Source organism: Vicugna pacos, chromosome 17 (assembly GCF_048564905.1).
Source record: "Vicugna pacos chromosome 17, VicPac4, whole genome shotgun sequence".
NCBI classification, from domain to species: Eukaryota; Metazoa; Chordata; class Mammalia; order Artiodactyla; family Camelidae; genus Vicugna; species Vicugna pacos.
The window spans coordinates 9986659-10002752 of record NC_133003.1 but is presented as its reverse complement, the minus strand read 5'-3'; the positions used below and the strand labels follow the sequence as shown (position 1 = coordinate 10002752).

Sequence of the window (16094 nt, the reverse complement as noted above, 5' to 3'; positions counted from 1 at the left end):
ATTCATGATTTATCTAAGAACAGGGGTATGGTTTGGACCCGGAACTGATGCAGCCCTCATTTTCAGTTCTTGCATGGGCTTCTCCAGTTGTTGTCATGGCAACTGTCAACTGTTATGGAGCTGGTGGGTGTGTCATTTAACAGCTAATGTGCTCAATGAAATTATAATGAGGCTCAGTCTACTGGAAGGCAAATCCTCTGCCATCTTGGGCCTCATTGGTTCTAACCAGTTCTTTTTTTTGTTTGTTTGTTTTACTTTGTTCGTTCCTCCTAAAACTTAGATAAGAGCAATTGGTTTCTATTCAAGGAATGGGTAGGGGTATGATCCTCGTGGCCACAGCCTCTAGGGAACACAGGGAAGCCTCTAGGTAGTTTCTGCTCTAAGCTTCCCAAACTAGACTCTCTCTGGCTCACTGCTTGCTTCCCCTGGCCGGAAATAATCTTTCTAGTGCTTCTTCTCCCTTTCCCATCACGCCTTTCTTTCTTGCCAGTTTTGGCCAGTACGTACAAAGAGTATGTGCTTTCCTCGAAACCCTGGGAAATTTAGGGATCCAATGAAGAAAGTAGGGAAAGACCCAGAGGCTGGTGATTATCATGAAGCCTGTTTGCATGTGGGATGCCTGAGCTTCCACTCTGTGTCTTACTTGCCACCTGTTCTCTTCGTTGGCATCACTTCATTTGTCAGGCAGGCACCCTATTTCCTTAGTCCTGCTCGCTGAGGTTGGGGACACAGAGGGTGACTCTCCTAGAGAAAGGGTGAATCTCACTCCTGCACAGGAGCAGTTACCCGTTTGCCTCAGAATTTTCCACAGATGGCACGCTCGGCATTTCCAGTCACCCCGTTGAATTCACTATTTGGAGCAAAAACGTGACATGTTGTTCCTCAAACTCTGATAATATTTTATGTTAAATTAGTAGCAAGAAGGAGTGTGTATGCCATCTAAGCACAATTTTTAAACATAACCTGGAAATTCTAGACAGGCTGCCTTTTGGAAAGAGCCCGCTCATTTGTAGTGGTTGCAGTTTGTTGACTCTTCTGCCTCTGTCTCAGTGCCTGATGACCTATAGGGTTTACCAGGAAGGAGACTCTTCTTTGCTCATTTACCCGAAGAAGAGGCATGGATGTGAATTAAACCATGAGAAACATGCAGTCAGTGGGAAATTAAAGGTTTTCGACTCATTTTTACTGCTTGGGAATTCCTGTGACAGCCATTAAGTAACGATCAGGGGTTGGGCCTCCACCGCAGAATTATCTGGCTCCGAGGTGATGTTCCTGGTTTGTTGCTGTTTACAGTGATACTCCTGCAGACAAAGGTGCTGGTTGTCATAGCAGGTCTTCCTTCCTGACTTCTGGTGGGTTCTCATTCAGTTCAGCTTGGAAGTGCTGTTCCCTCACAGTCAGTGCGATTTTACTGCTGACCATACAGGTTCTCCAATAAGTAATTATGTTCCTGGGCTTCATCATAGACTTTGATCCTGTAGAAAATAAGGACCTGGTCAGTGACTGCTTATAATTTTGTGTTAAACCACTTCTTAACATTTTAAAAATCAGTAAGGCCTTCATCGATTGAGTTTTAAGTGGTGGAAGGAAAGAAACAAACTTTGGCCGCGCAGCTCTTGCAGGGCAGGCACTGTGCTGAGCATTTTATGGGCATGATCTAATTTAATCCTCATGATGGCTTTTAAGGGTCAGCATTATTATTCCTTTTTTAAAGATTAGGAAATTGATGCTTAATAAGAAAGCTTAAATAACTCACGTGAGGTCACACAGCTAGAATCTGGTAGACCTGGGAGTTGGAGGAACCTGGCTGTCTGGCTTCAAAGCCCAGTGAAAAATCTGCTTTTTCTTGAGTTGGAATAAGCCTCCCAAACCGTCAAATGCATTTCAGTAGACTCTAATGCTCAGACAAATTTGCCTCTTTTAAGTATTAAAGACAAGCTTCTTTTCTCCTCTTCACTCCAAGTGAGAAGATTAAAGCTGAAAATAGATGATTATTGTATTTCATTATGATCAAGGTTACGTAATTCTTAGACCATAGATTTTTCCGCTTACCTACATATGAGGTTGTTTACAAGCAATACACTGGCTCCTGACTTCATCTGTATTCCTACTGATTCTGTCCAAATTCAAATCCAGAGAACTTTACAAGCTACCATGGTATTATTGCAAGGTAATGCAAAACTCTGATTTCTACCCCGGCTCCCACCCTGCTCCCCAACCCCTTGGAGATTGGTAAAATTGCATGTCATTCACATTTAATACTTTTTAGAGCTGTGACTGTTGCCCAAGGCTGGAGGCTAAGACTGCTTTGAGCGTCCTGTCTGGGCTGATTTGTACCCCATCCCAGTCTCTGTCCCCTCAGATTCTACTCAGACTTCATGTCCTTTGCCCTCGGAACAGTCTCCTGTGATGAAGTCAGCATGCCTTGGGCTTTCTCTTCTGCACTTTGGCGTTTTCTGGCTGAACTGCCAGCTTTGCACCTTGTCATGCACTTCCTTGCTGTGTGTGTGTGTCTGTCTGTCTTTCTGTCTCTGTTCTGCTGTCTCTCTGTCTGTGCTCTTATATCCTCATGCATCTTTGATGAAAGACGATCTCATACATCTCCCATTTCTCCTTGACTTCACAAAATGAGACCTTTTCCCTGGTGCCTACTAGGTATTCAGTGCATATTTGATGACTGAAATACAGAAGCTGGCATGAATCTGACATACCATCTAACTGCCTTTTCTCAAGCTGACATGAAGTATAGAAACATTTAGAATGCAGACTTATGTAGAATTTAGAAAAATTTGGATAGAGAATCCATTTACATGGCTTAAAATAAAAGAAGATTAAAAACTACGCAGTGAAAAATCTCCTCCTTCCCTGTTCTTACTGTCTCATTCCTGGCTTCTCCATGAAGAAGTACCACGTTAGGTTTCTAGAGTATCCTTCTAGAGTATTATTTTAACTGATAATTTTAAACAAATTATAAAAATACTCATTTTCCACCTTCGACACAGAACTTTGCATGCTGTATAGCAGTTATACTAAGCCTTACTTTTTTCACTTAACTGTATGGTATAGAGATTTCTTTTTTCCAGACCAATCCCTGGAGACCTTTCTCATTATTCTTACATCCTGATAGCATCCCACCATGTAGTGGTGCGGTGTCTTACTTAACCTGTCCCGTGTTGATGGATGTTTGGGTGATTTCCCATCCTTTGCCATTCAGCATGCTGCTGTGGTGACTGATGGGTACCTACGCCATTTCACCTGGGTGCAGGTGCATTGAAGGACACGTTCCCCAACAGAGCATTGCTGGGTCACAGGTGGGTGCATTTGTGACTGCGACAGGTACTACCAGGTTGCCCTCCTCAGGGTTTTTGCCACCTTACTCGTCCCTCCCACAACCCATCTCTCTATAGTCCTGTCAGCTGACTCTGTACTCATACTTCTGGATTTTTGCTGATGGGTGAAAAAAGGTGGTATCTAAATGTGGTTTGAATTTACATTTATCTCATGAGTACAATTGGACGTTTTCATATGGTTTAAGGGTCACTTATGTTTATTTTTGTGTGTAAACTGTTAGTTCATATCTTTTGCTGTTTTAATAGTTTGCTGTTCTCATCAATTCCTAGGAATTATATTCCTACTTATAAATTAGAATGATGAGCCTTTTTTTCTGTGAAACTATTGAAAATATTTTCCATAATTTATCATTTGGCTTTGTTGGTGGCAGGAGTGGGTTTTTAGAATTTGTTTCCTGTGCAGAAGTTTTCAGTGTTTAGGTAATCAAATTGTCTGAGCTTTTATTTTATGGCTTTTGGATTTCCAGGTGTTAGACCTTTTCTACCCCAAGGCTATATGTTTTCTTCTAGTGCATTTTCTTTTGTTTTTTCCTAGTCTTTGATCCATGTGGGGCCTGTGACCTGAGAGATAAATCCAACTTTGTTTCTCCGATGGCTGCCCAGTTATTCCAACACTAGTTATTGAAAAATTCATCTCCTCTAAGTTGAGGTCCCTCCTTATCATAGACTCAGTTGTTATTTGGATGATATGTCACAACACGATGAAATAGTAGCCCTGCACTAACCAGTGGGGATTCATGGGTGGATAACTTAGTACTTTCATTTGCTCATGCAGCAAATAATTTAGTAGGTACTTAATACGTTAAACAGTCATTATGTGACAAGTCTTGGGGATATAAAGATGAATTGGAAAAAATCTCTGAAAGTTTAGCTGGACAATGAATGTAACCTTGATGCAGGAGAATAAGAGTGTAGAGAGGCTGGGGCAGACCAGCTGCTTTCCACAACACAGAGCACTGAGCTCTGAGTTTGCCAGAGGGAGGAGGAGGCAGTTAGGAAGAGCAGCACCGACCCCCGGGAGCTCGTGGTTTTGGGGGCCTCGGAGTAGCTCTTCACAGCCGTGGTGTGGGGCAGGAGACACTGCTGGCGAGGAGACCAGAAGTGGGGGTACTGGAGATAGTCTCTCTGGAGTGAGCGAGGGTGGGATTTGGGCATGGAATACTGTCGTACCTCCCCAAGCCAGCATCCCTCTAAAGACGGAGGGTAAAGACCAAGCGGTGGGAAATAAATGGAAGCCAACACTTGGTTGTGCTCTGCAGGCCAGTGGTTGACTTTTGACACCTGTTGCTTGTTCTAGACTCCTCCGAGCGCCCGGAGCCGAAGTCTCACTTTGCTTCCCCACGGGACACCAACTTCTGCGTCTCCCTGTAGCCAGCGACACCTCGGCGCGGGAGCCCCCGGTGTCATCACCATCACGCATCACAAGTCTCCTGCGGCCGCCCGACGAACTAAGAGTCAGTACTCCGGCCAGCTTCACGAAGTCAGAGAGGTAGGCCTTGTTCCCCACTGGGTCGAGCGGTCCATGGGCGGTGAGGGTGCAGGCTTCTCTCCTTGTGTACCAGCTAGGCTGGCGGAGAGAGAGGACTGGAAGCAAACCTCCCAGATACAGCATGACAGTCCCTACTTGGCTTTCAAACAGTAATTATTTCTGTGTCTTAGGTCAAGTGAGTTGTTACGAGGCCTCTGCCAGAGCTCAGGAGGCAGAGGATGCACCGCCCATAGGAAGGCGGAGGGAGACAGAAGGGCAGTCCATTGAGGTGTCTCCATGCTCAGCAAGAGGAGACGACAGAAAGTCGGCAATGAGGCAATAGCTGAGGGCGTTTGCAGACTCAGGAAGCAGTGGACCTAAAGCTGGTTTTGCCTCTTCTGCTTCACTCTGTGAAGCGCTTACTCCCTTTTACCATCACAGACGCACTCCCAGGTGGTGTAGGACAGTGGGAAAAAAACAACGCTGCCTTCAGGGGCAGAAGACTGTGGTCTTAAAGCTTTGAACCTGAGTTCCTGCATCTGTGAAATAGAACAAGAGTCTTACCCAGCCCCTCAGGGAGACAAGAGGTCACTTGTGAGGATGCCTGGGAAAACCCTTCAGCGGTGAGCACCTTTGGAACGGCGAGGGGTGATGTTTTGTCTTTACTTTGGACTCGCTGGGAAGTCATCGGTTTGGGGATCCCGGGTCCTTAGTATTGATCTCACCCTTTGTGACTGTTACGGAGAACAGACCGCATAAAGTAAATGGTCTTGGTTTTCTAACTTCTGATGAGTGCTGAGACTTTTTCTCTGGGTGTCCTCTCGGAAAGTAGCAGAGCCAGCCCTCTGTGTCAGGCAGGAGAACGGGGCTCCTTGAATAGGGTGCTGGGATCAGCACGCATCTTACTTTAGTTTGTAGCTGCTGTGTCAGCTGGCTTATCTTGTTCTAATACTGACCCAAGACAGAACATCTGAACTCTTCTGACTGAAATCTGTAGATGCATATGAAAGACGTTTTGGACTAGGTTTACACACGTGTCTTCTCTTCATTGCCTGATAAAGAAAAGATACAGTCAGATGCTCCCTTGGAAATAGTCACTGTGATGTGAAAAAAGTGTTTGGCTCTGAGTTTACTGTTGCTACACTGGATGATATGAGGGATGATTGTCGTGCTCATGGATATGCAGCTTTTACCTTGTCATTAGCACCTTTTCAAACACCTGCATCATGGAAAAACTTTGAATGTATACAGTAGAATAGAATAATTGTGTCCATCACCCACCTTAAATAATGCCAACCTTCTGTTCTTATTTCATCTATTTTTCCCCATCATTTTTGTGGAGGGGGGGGCTGGAGTATTTTAAGGAAATCTTAAATATTTTATCATTGCCAGTAAATGTCTCAGTATTTAATAGATAAGGACTTTAAAAAGTCTTTATCTATTTAGGGGGAAAAAACAGCATAACCACAATACTGTCATGTCGCTTTCATGGAAACCTCATTGCAGATATTTTCTGCAAGTACTTTAGAGACTTTGACCTTTAAAAAAAAAGCAAGTTCATAAGAATACTTACTGTTACAAGTGTTGTTTGGAGCCCTGGTACATATGGAAGAAAAGGCAGTGTTGGGGGAGAGGGGTGGTTCTTGTGTTTAGTGAGGAGTGGCTGAAATTACAGTTGAGGTACTTGGCTTGATTTTTAGGAGCATTTGATTCAGTAAAATGCCAAAATCTTTTATTCCTCCCTTTTGACATCATTCGGCTGTGTGTTATTATTATTTGTTTCAGTGGGGGTACTAGGGATTGAGCCTAGGACCTCATGCATGCTAAGGATGCACTTTACCACAGAGCCATTTTCCACCCTCTGTCCATTTAAAAAAATCCAAGTTTTTAGGAGGATTGAATCAGGAATGTGAAGATAAAACTGTTTACTTGTATGAAGTATATTAATGCAAGTAGATACTGCAAAAGTAGTCTAAAGAAGATGAGAATAACCCATAATCCTACCTTCCTTCACATAACCACTGTTCACCTTTCCATGAGTTTCTTTTCTGCTATATGAGTGACATATATAGATATGTAAAAATTGTGTAGTGTAATCGAAACTTTGTAAACAGTTATATATGTGTTGCCTTTTTCCTTATTGTATTAATTTCTCTTCATTTTCCATCTCTGGTGGGAAATGATCGAAGCTTCCCATGGAATTTCATTATATGAAAAATAATCAGGCGACACGCATTCATAGCTGTTTTGGTTTGGTTTTTGTACTCCTGGGCAGCAAGCAGGTATCTCTTCAGGTGACTGCCTTTGGCTGTGATGACCTTTCTTGCTGAAAATTAATTTTAAGCGAGCTTGTTGAGACGTATGTATAAACATGGGCAGTCAAGAATTGCAGGGAGCTGGACACCTTGAAGGAAGAGTAGAAAGTTTTGATTCTCTCACTTTGCTGTACCCCTGAAACTAACATTGTAAATCAACTACATTTCAAGAAAAAAGAAAAAAAATTTTTTTAAAGAAAAAGAGTTTTGATTCTCAGGTAGCCTGCTTGTCATCTCTCCTGATTGGAGAGACTGGTGGCTGTTTCGTAATGTGGACAGGTCTGCCTTGGGACTGAGGAAATTTCACTCATGCCAGAAAGTTCTGCAGTTTTAAAAGTCTATTAATCTCCAAGTAGAAAGGCCTCAGCTTTTGGATTCCATTCTGTTTATTTATAAAAATAACTGGAAGAAAATGGAATAGCATTTTTAACCCAACTGTACAGAGAAGATAAACTTATGGCCCCTGAAGCAGCAGAGAAAATCATCATACACAAGACACATGTGCCTGAATATCTGAAGAGTAAAAGAAAAATAGCCCAGCCACAGGCAGGGGAATAAATATTAAATGGAATGCCACAGCATGGGTGAAGATAATGGGACAGTTTAAAAGATTAAATGGTTATCATCCAACATAGAAAGAATTGAGATCCCAAGGTCAGTACCCAGAGTTCTCTCTGGAAGTTGCGAGGAGACATGAGTATAGAGAATGGGCATTGCGATGTCACTGTAAAGAACAGGTGGATCTTCATCAGCAGCCCACAGGGTGGAAATTAAGACTGCTTTATTTCCAGATCACCAGAAGTTATCAGAGCCCATTACAGGTTACGGCGTTAAGAAATAATCGGCTGCCTGTTGTCTCTCTGCTACAGTCTGGTGATAGAAAAGAAGAACTAAGCACAAAACAGAGCTACTCGTTGCCACTGACCCATCAGTTCCCTGTTGGGAACTATAGTCTGAGGAAATAATCCATGTAATTGGGGGTAGAGGAGGAAAGTTAATTTGAATAAAGCTATTCGTACCAGTAAAGTAATAGATTCAACACAATACGTCATGGGAATGACTAAATGACAGGAAGACACTTCACATGCTGAATTACTGTATAACACTTTCAGGTAGAAGTCGTGTAGGAATCATTACCACATGGACGTGTGTATGTAAGATAAGAAAATCAGAATAAAGAAGAATGTACGCATGTTGGCCCTTACGTCTGTCTTAATAAAATCCAGGAAGTGTTCAAAACAGGTGGTTCCAGAATTTTGAATTTTACTTGCAAACAGAAGTTTAGAAATAGAATTTTCAGAGAACTGAGTGTTGCAAATTTTAAAATTTTCCCAGTAAGGATGATTTTAAAGCACAGTGACAATCTGTGGTGATCACCATCTCGTAAAAGCACCTTTAAATGCCCCCAAAGTGTATAATCTTAAAGTAAATGTCCATTTATTTGTATTGACTAAATTCAGCTTTATTGAAAAACATACTGCATTTCCCTTGTTTTGAATATTTTATCTTGGATGGAAGAGTGTTTGTCATAGATTGATTCTAGCCTCTGAATCTGTGTTTTTAAACCACTGATTACCACTGATTTTTTTTTTTTTAATTGTTTCACCCTGACTCCCTTCTGTCTGTGGGATAAAGTTTACACTCTTCAAATGAGCAAAGGAGCCTTCCCTAGTCTGCCCATCTCTGCCTCCCTGGCCTTGCTGCCTGCCCTCAGCACTCTTCCTCCCACCGTGCACTTCCTTCCTCTCTTGGGAGGAACTTTACAAACAGAACCTTCTGCCACAATGGAAATATCCTATCCCTTTGTGCCCCCACCCCCAGGTTGCCATTACTTACACGGGGCTAGTGACCTCTTGAAATGTGCTAGCCTGAAGTGAAATATACTTTAAACATAAAATACATACCAGATTTTGAAGACAGTACAAGAAAAGGTACAGCATTTCATTAATAATGCCTTCATACTCACTGCATCTGGAAATGAAAATCTTTTCTGTTAGGTTACTCTAAATATATTAAAATTCATTTCATCTGTTCCTTTTAACCTTTTTAAGCGTTCCTACTGGAAAGTTTAAAACTGTGTGTGCGCCCCCCACTTGTGGCTTGCATTGTACTCTTAGACAGCACGGCCCCAGACAGTGAGCTTGCTCACTCAGCCACGCCTCCAGCCATTCTCGGCTATTCACTGAGTACCTGTTATGTGCCAGGCTCTGGGGTTTTATGCTGAAAGACATGTCTTAGTCATCGTTGCATCTTCTAGCCCTGGCACAGTTGCTGGACATGTTGGTTGGATGTATTGATTTAAGGACCCATTTCTAGCAGTTAGAAAGCTTTAGAAGTGGAACACGGGGGCCTCAAGGTTGCTTCGATCCCTGTGTCCAGTGGATGGTGATTGGTCGAGGACTGAGCCGGGTATTCACATGGTCTCCTCTGACTCTGACAGCACCGGGTGGCTATGTTCCTGAGTGACTGTGTGACCTGGGAAGCTCAGTGACAGTATGAGCCTCTGAACCTGCCACTGGAATGGCTTTATAAGAATCAGTTTTAAAAAATCAGTTTGAGGGGATGGGTGGGGTGTAGCTCAGTGGTAGAGTGTGTACTTAGCATGAACCAGGTGCTGGGTTCAATTCCCAGTGCCTCCATTAACAACAACAAACATCAGTGTGAGTCCCTAGCTGTGTAAGCGGGTGGTATTTGAATGAAGTGCATGGCACTCACTTGCAGCCTAACTTTTATCCTTTTAGCAGCTTTGTAACAGATTGTATCGAGGTTCACATTTGTTTAAATGGACATGAGTTCAGTTGGTACTGATACAGTGTCATTTTTATAAAACTCCTGTTTGCTAGATGCTTTCTGAAAAAGTACAACCTTAATGCCTGTTTGTACGTGTGTGCTGTGTGTGCACACCTGCATTCATGAATTGAAGAGCCTAAAGCAGGAAAGTCACATGTTTTTTCTTCCCCAATTCTTCCTTGCGGCTTCCCAGGAGCGAGTACTGAAGAAGTGATCTGAGTGTCTGCAGGCATGAGCGTGCACGTACGTTTGTGTGTGTATGCAGGTATGCGTGTATGTGTGGGACTATCTGTGGTCTACAGTGGGTTTTAACTATTTTCTTCCTTATATGTGAGTTAAGAAAATTCTCAAAAGAGAGTTGCTACTAAATTTTTTCTCTAAATCTACATATGGCAACAGACATATGGGCATAGCAGATATTTGAGAAACAAAATAAGCTTTGTTGAGCCCAGGTTCTTGTGGCTTTGACCGAATACTTTTTTTCAGTTGTGACATTTGAGACTTAAATACCCTTAATTCAGTCGGGAGACTTTGGACCCTGTAGCTTGATGAAGGAAAAGGTCATGCTATTGAATTGTGATGGGTATGGGTGAGGCATAAATTTAGATTTAATTATACTTTCTATGATAATTTATTGACAAATAGGAATTATCCTCCTCTTAAACTTTTCTTTATTGTTAAACAGTTTGCTTCCAGCCACATACCCTTTTGAAAAGAGGGCTGTGTGCTGCTCTGGACACAGTGGGTGGATAAACTGTCGTGAGGCCATGTCCTTTAATAGGGTTTTGAATAAACCTTTCACAGAGTACAATATATGGAGGAGAGTGTGTTTATGTTAATGTATGTATGTATATGTTTCTTCATGTCATCGCACTGTGTTTGCTTTAGTACACCTACAGGAGAAGATGCTTTAACCACGGTGAATCTTTGTAAGTGGTACTGACTCAGTATTCTCCTTTCGGGAATATTTGGTTTGATCCTGGTGCACACAGAGGTAGCGAATGCCTGGTTAGAAACCTTAATTCATGTACAGCCTTTGCTGTGGAAGCGCTAATTGTCTGATACCACCGTAACAAATTTTTATTAGCTGATCAATTTTAAGGTAGTGGTGAGTCCTGTCAGCACTGAATACAGGCCATCCCATCACCAGGGAAACCACATTTAGGGTAAGAAATGCACTTATCCCTTGTGTGAACAGAATGATTATTTTTTAAAATGTCCTAAATTAATCCTCCTGTGTACTTTCGGGATAAATGATGACAAGTAACCCCAGCGTGCATTCCAGTGGCAATTTGCAATCTCTCAAAATAAGTCAGCCTCAGCCTTCAGTTTTCAAAAATTGTAATGTGGAATTCATTAACTGCAGTGATTTTCAATTTTTTTTTTCAAAGCAGTAGAGTAGTATTTTCAAACAAAAGTGTGACAGATCCCTACTGTATGGAGACAGTGCTTTAGGACTGCAGAGTTACTTTAGGAGGGGGAATGGGCAATTATTGATTGCGAAGCAAGTTGACTTGGAATACTGAGTATTTACAACCTCCATGGTAATCTCTATCAGCTTCTGTATCTGTGCAGTTTGAAACAAACATTTGTGTGGTCCCTAGAACATCCCGGAGATCCTCTGAGAACACAATTTGTGAGTCGTTGGATTTTGGCATTAACAGCATCTCGGGTGAAGAGCAGCAAAAGCAAAGTAGGGAGATAATTTCCCCCATCAACCCTCAACTTTTCATCTTTCAAGCCGCCTCCCTGGGGGGCAGGTGGAAGGTGGGGCGGTGTTGGGGGAGAATTAACCGCAGAAAGGCTCACAGCCTGGTCTCCCAGGAATCTGGGGGAGCTCACAAGCTGGGGGAGCTCACGGTTCTCTCCCCTTACCATGAGAATCCTGCTGTTTGGTTGAAAGATTTCAGCCTCGCTGTTTGTAATGCAAATTGCTCTTTCCCCACCTGTATCCCAGCTTTTCCAAGTTCCTTCTTTACCTTCCTCTCTCGATTCTCTTGCTGGGCTCTTTTCTTTCATTATTCTGTTCCAGTCAGAAATTAGGCATTTATTTGTTTCCTTGTTTATTGTCTAACCTCTCTTGTCCCTCCATATAGAGGTGTTTTATTTAATTTAAAAATTTATTTTGGAGGGAGGTTTAATTAGGTTTTTAAAAATTACTTAATTAATTAAAATGGAAGGAAGCTATACCCTCCCCTAGTAAGTAATCCCTTTATTGAAAAAATTTTAAATTCTGTTTATTTTTATTTTGGGAGGAGATAATTATTTATTTTTAATGGAGGTGCTGGGGATTGAACCCAGGACCTTGTGCATGCTAAGCATGTGCTCTACCACTGAGCTGTATACTCTCCCTCCCAGAGATACTTTTTTAAACCTCTTTATCTCTCAGCCTTTAGCACTGTACCTAGCACATAGTAGGTACTTAGTAAAAATGTGAATAAATGAGTGATTTTCCATAAAGGCAATCATAGCTATTGATAACTACTACTCTGCAGATTTGGCTATAAGCATTTGGTAAGGAAGGAGTTTCCTGACCTGTAGCATATTTTTAGGCTAGTTACGGCCCCAAATCAGAAGCAATGAAGAGCTAAAGCCCCACTGTATTATGTGTTTACAGTGGCTGCCTTCCACTCTGCCCCAGACATGCATAGGTATTTTCTTAGTTCCTGATATACTTTATATCTGCTTATATTTTAGCAAATATGTCTTTATTTTATAATTATTTTTAAACTTCTCCCATAAGTGTATAAAAAGGCATGGATTCATTAATCACAGTAAAGACTGTTACACGAACAGTACTATTTCACACTTGTTAGCGTCATATTCTGTGCCACGTACTGTGCTCGGCTTTACTGTCTTATCCTCAGGTCAGCCCTGTGAGGTAGATACCGTTGTCTGTTTTACAGATGGGAAATTGAGGCATAAAGACATCAAGGCAAAGAAAAGTGTATCAGCCAGGGTGAAGCCAGAGAAACAGAACTAATAGGAGATATAAAGGGATGTGTTGCAAGGAATTGGCTTATATTGCAATTGTGGCACCTGCTAGACAGGTCCGAAATCAGACTGGCAGACAGCAGCTCTCAGGCACTGGCCAAAGTAGAGTGCTACCCACAAAATTATTTCTTTAGAGAAGCTTCAGCTCTGCCCTTGAGGCCTTTTAGTTGAACCAGGCCACCCAGATTATCTGGGTTATTCTATCTTAATGTCAACTCATTATGAATTCAGTCACATCTACAGCATACGTTGCAGAAAGTTAGATGGCAGATTGATTGGATCAGGCCAAGTTGGCACATCAAAAAGGCCACCACAAGAGATCACACAGGTAATGAATGGTTAATTCTGGCCCAGGTGTCAATTCCTATGCTAGGAGTCGTGCAAAGTAAGGGATTTCTTTTTTCTTTCTTCTTTTTTTTTTTTTAAATGAGTTATAGTCAGTTTACAATGTTGTGTCAATTTCCAGTGTAGAGCACAGTTTTTCAGTTATACATGAACATACATATATTCATTGACACATTCTTTTTTGCTGTGAGCTACCACAAGATCTTGTATAAGTAAGGGATTTCTGATTAATCTGTAATCAGTCTATATAAGACATAGTAGGATTCATGCATGTGTATGTGATGTCTCTGAGCAACCCCCAGCCTCATCTCTAGTGATTTCAAAAAAAATAAGGATTTGAGTGGTTAATGATGACTAGCCTCTTGAGTTTTGTGCCATGTGACTCTACCATCCTGAACAAAGCTCTCAGACCAGCTGTCACTGTCTTGTCCTCTAGCCTGGCCATTGGACTTCGAGGTGGCCTTTTTTCTTTAATGTTTTTAAATGTTTATTCTCTTCTTTACTTTAACTAAGAAATTTTTATTGAAGTGTGGTTGATTTACAGTGTTAATGTTGCATGTAGAGCAAAGTGATTCAGTTGTACATACATATAATATATATTTTTCTTTTCAGATTCTTTTCCATTATATGTTATTACAAGAAATTGAATAGTTCCCTGTGCTATACAGTAGGTCCTTGTTGTTTATATCTATTTTATATATAGTGACGTGTGTGTTAATCTGCAGCCCCTAATTTATCCCTCCCCGCACTTTCCCCTTTGGTAACCATAGTGTGTTTTCTATGTCTGTGAGTCTGTTTTTGGTTTTTAAATAGGATTTGTATCATTTTTTTTAGATTCCACATGTAAGTGATATCGTGTGACATTTGTCTTTCTCTGACTACTTCACTCGATGTGATCTCTACGTCAATAAGTATACTTTTTGAAGTATAGTCGATTTACAATGTTTTAATTTCTGATGTACAGCATAGTGATTCAGTTATATGTATTCTTGTTCATTATAGGCTATTACAAGGTATTGAATATAGTTCCCTATGCTGTACATAGAAACTTGTTTATCTATTTTATATGTACCAGTTAGTATCTGAAAATCTCGAACTTCCAATTTATCCCTCCACTCTCCCTTTTTCCCCCCTGGTAACCACAGGTTTGTTTTCAGTGTCTGTGAGTCTGTTTCTCTTTGGTAAATAAGTTCATCTGTCAACTTTGAGGTAGTCTTAAGTAGGAGCTCTAGAAGGAGATTAGCGGCCCTTAGAGTGTGATTGGGAAGCACACAGACGCCAGGTGGTGGAGAAGCAGTTAGCAGAGAAACACTGCTGTCAGCAGAGTGTAAGCAGCTAAGTCACAAGCTGGTGGACTCCTAGAGGTTACCATTGTATTAGTCAGGATTCTCCAGGGAAGCAGAGCCAACAGGTGAGTGAGTGAGTGAGTGAGCGTGTGTGTGTGTGTGTGTGTGTGTGTGTGTGTGTGTGTGTGTGTATGGGTGGTGGGGGGGAAGGAGGTTTATTTCAAGGAATTGGTTCCTGTGATTGTGGAGGCTGGCATGTCTAAAATCTGCAGAGCGGGCTGGCAGGCCAGAGACCCGGGGAAGAGCCAGTGCCACAGGTCCAGTCTGAAGGCTGTCTGCCAGCAGAATTGCCTCTTGCTCAGGGGAGGTCAGTCTTGTTCTACATGGGCCATCGGCTGATCAGATGAGACCCATCCACATTACGAGAGCAATCTGCTTTGGTCAGCATCCACCAACTTAAGTGTTAATGTCATCCCAAGACAGCCTCACAGAAACATCCAGAATAATGTTTGTTCACATCTTTGGGCACCATGGCCCAGCCAACTTGACACATAAAGTTAACCATCACAAGTGCCCTAGACTTGTCCTGTTCCCCCTGTGGTCTTCCTGTGCGTGTGTGCCCTGAGGTCCCCTGTTTCTGGAAAGTGCACAGAGTGTGACTGTAGCCAGTCGGACCAGGCTGCTGGTGTCTGATGTGGGTGTAACATGATGTATCCACCCTGGTTGTCGTCCAGGGACTGGATAATCGAGGTGGTTGGTTACACTAACATGAAAAGTATCCAGTGCTACAGTAGTTAAAGGAATTCACCAGAAGGTGAGGCCAGTGTGGGCGGCTGTCCCTCCACACAGACCTGCACCCTCTGGGCTCCATAGTTCCCAAGACCCCAGGGAGAGTAACCCTGGATTATTAGGATATTGCTGAAAAAAAGTGATATATATATGGTGAGCAAACCTCTGTCTCTGCCTCTCTCTGGCTCACAGGAAAATTCATGGTTCAGACTCCTTTGAAGCATTGCATTCAGAAGGAAGCCAAGTGGCAGATTATTTTATGTCACAGTCCTGTGGCATAAAGGACTTCTGTCTGGTTTTACCCTGGGTGGCAAATTTAATACGAGGAGCCTTCCTATCAGTGCCCTACAGCTTTGAGAGTATAACGTATTTTTGGTTATTGACAGGGAGGGAAGTTAGCCACGTTCATCCTTGGGCACTCAAGCCCCCCTTGGAACTTGTGTTTTATGATCTTATTCTTGGTGATTTCTGCAGAGGATATTGTTTTTTTTTCCCTCATGGCTCATAGTAGCATTTCAGGATAAGGCAGGGATTCTTCCTCATTTAGAACCCAATCATCCTGTTCTGTTTTCAGCAGGAGCAAGGCACTGGGGTCCTTCCCCTCTCCCACCACCCTGGGTGCTTGGGTGGGGTAAACTTGCAGGTGAATTTCAGGAGTTCACTTAACTACCACCTTCCTTAGCCACTTCTTTGCCCCCTGCCAGGACTGTGATCATTTTCCTGTGCTTTGGTCTGAGTTTTCTCTCATTCATCCTTA

General features: G+C 42.3%; 1 protein-coding gene across 9 annotated transcripts in view; it reads left to right on the top strand.

Annotated features, from left to right (window-relative positions):
* The window catches only part of OSBPL10 (oxysterol binding protein like 10), a 268111-nt gene that overhangs the window by 130690 nt on the left and 121327 nt on the right, over window positions 1-16094 (top strand). For all 9 annotated transcript variants that reach the window (XR_012060505.1, XM_072940921.1, XM_072940918.1 and 6 more), the window contains one exon: window positions 4648-4839. Coding sequence is in view for 8 of the 9 variants with exons in the window: in XM_072940921.1 (XP_072797022.1) it covers window positions 4648-4839 (192 nt within the window). In the remaining variant the exon portion in view is untranslated. The remainder of the gene's footprint in view (window positions 1-4647; window positions 4840-16094) is intronic.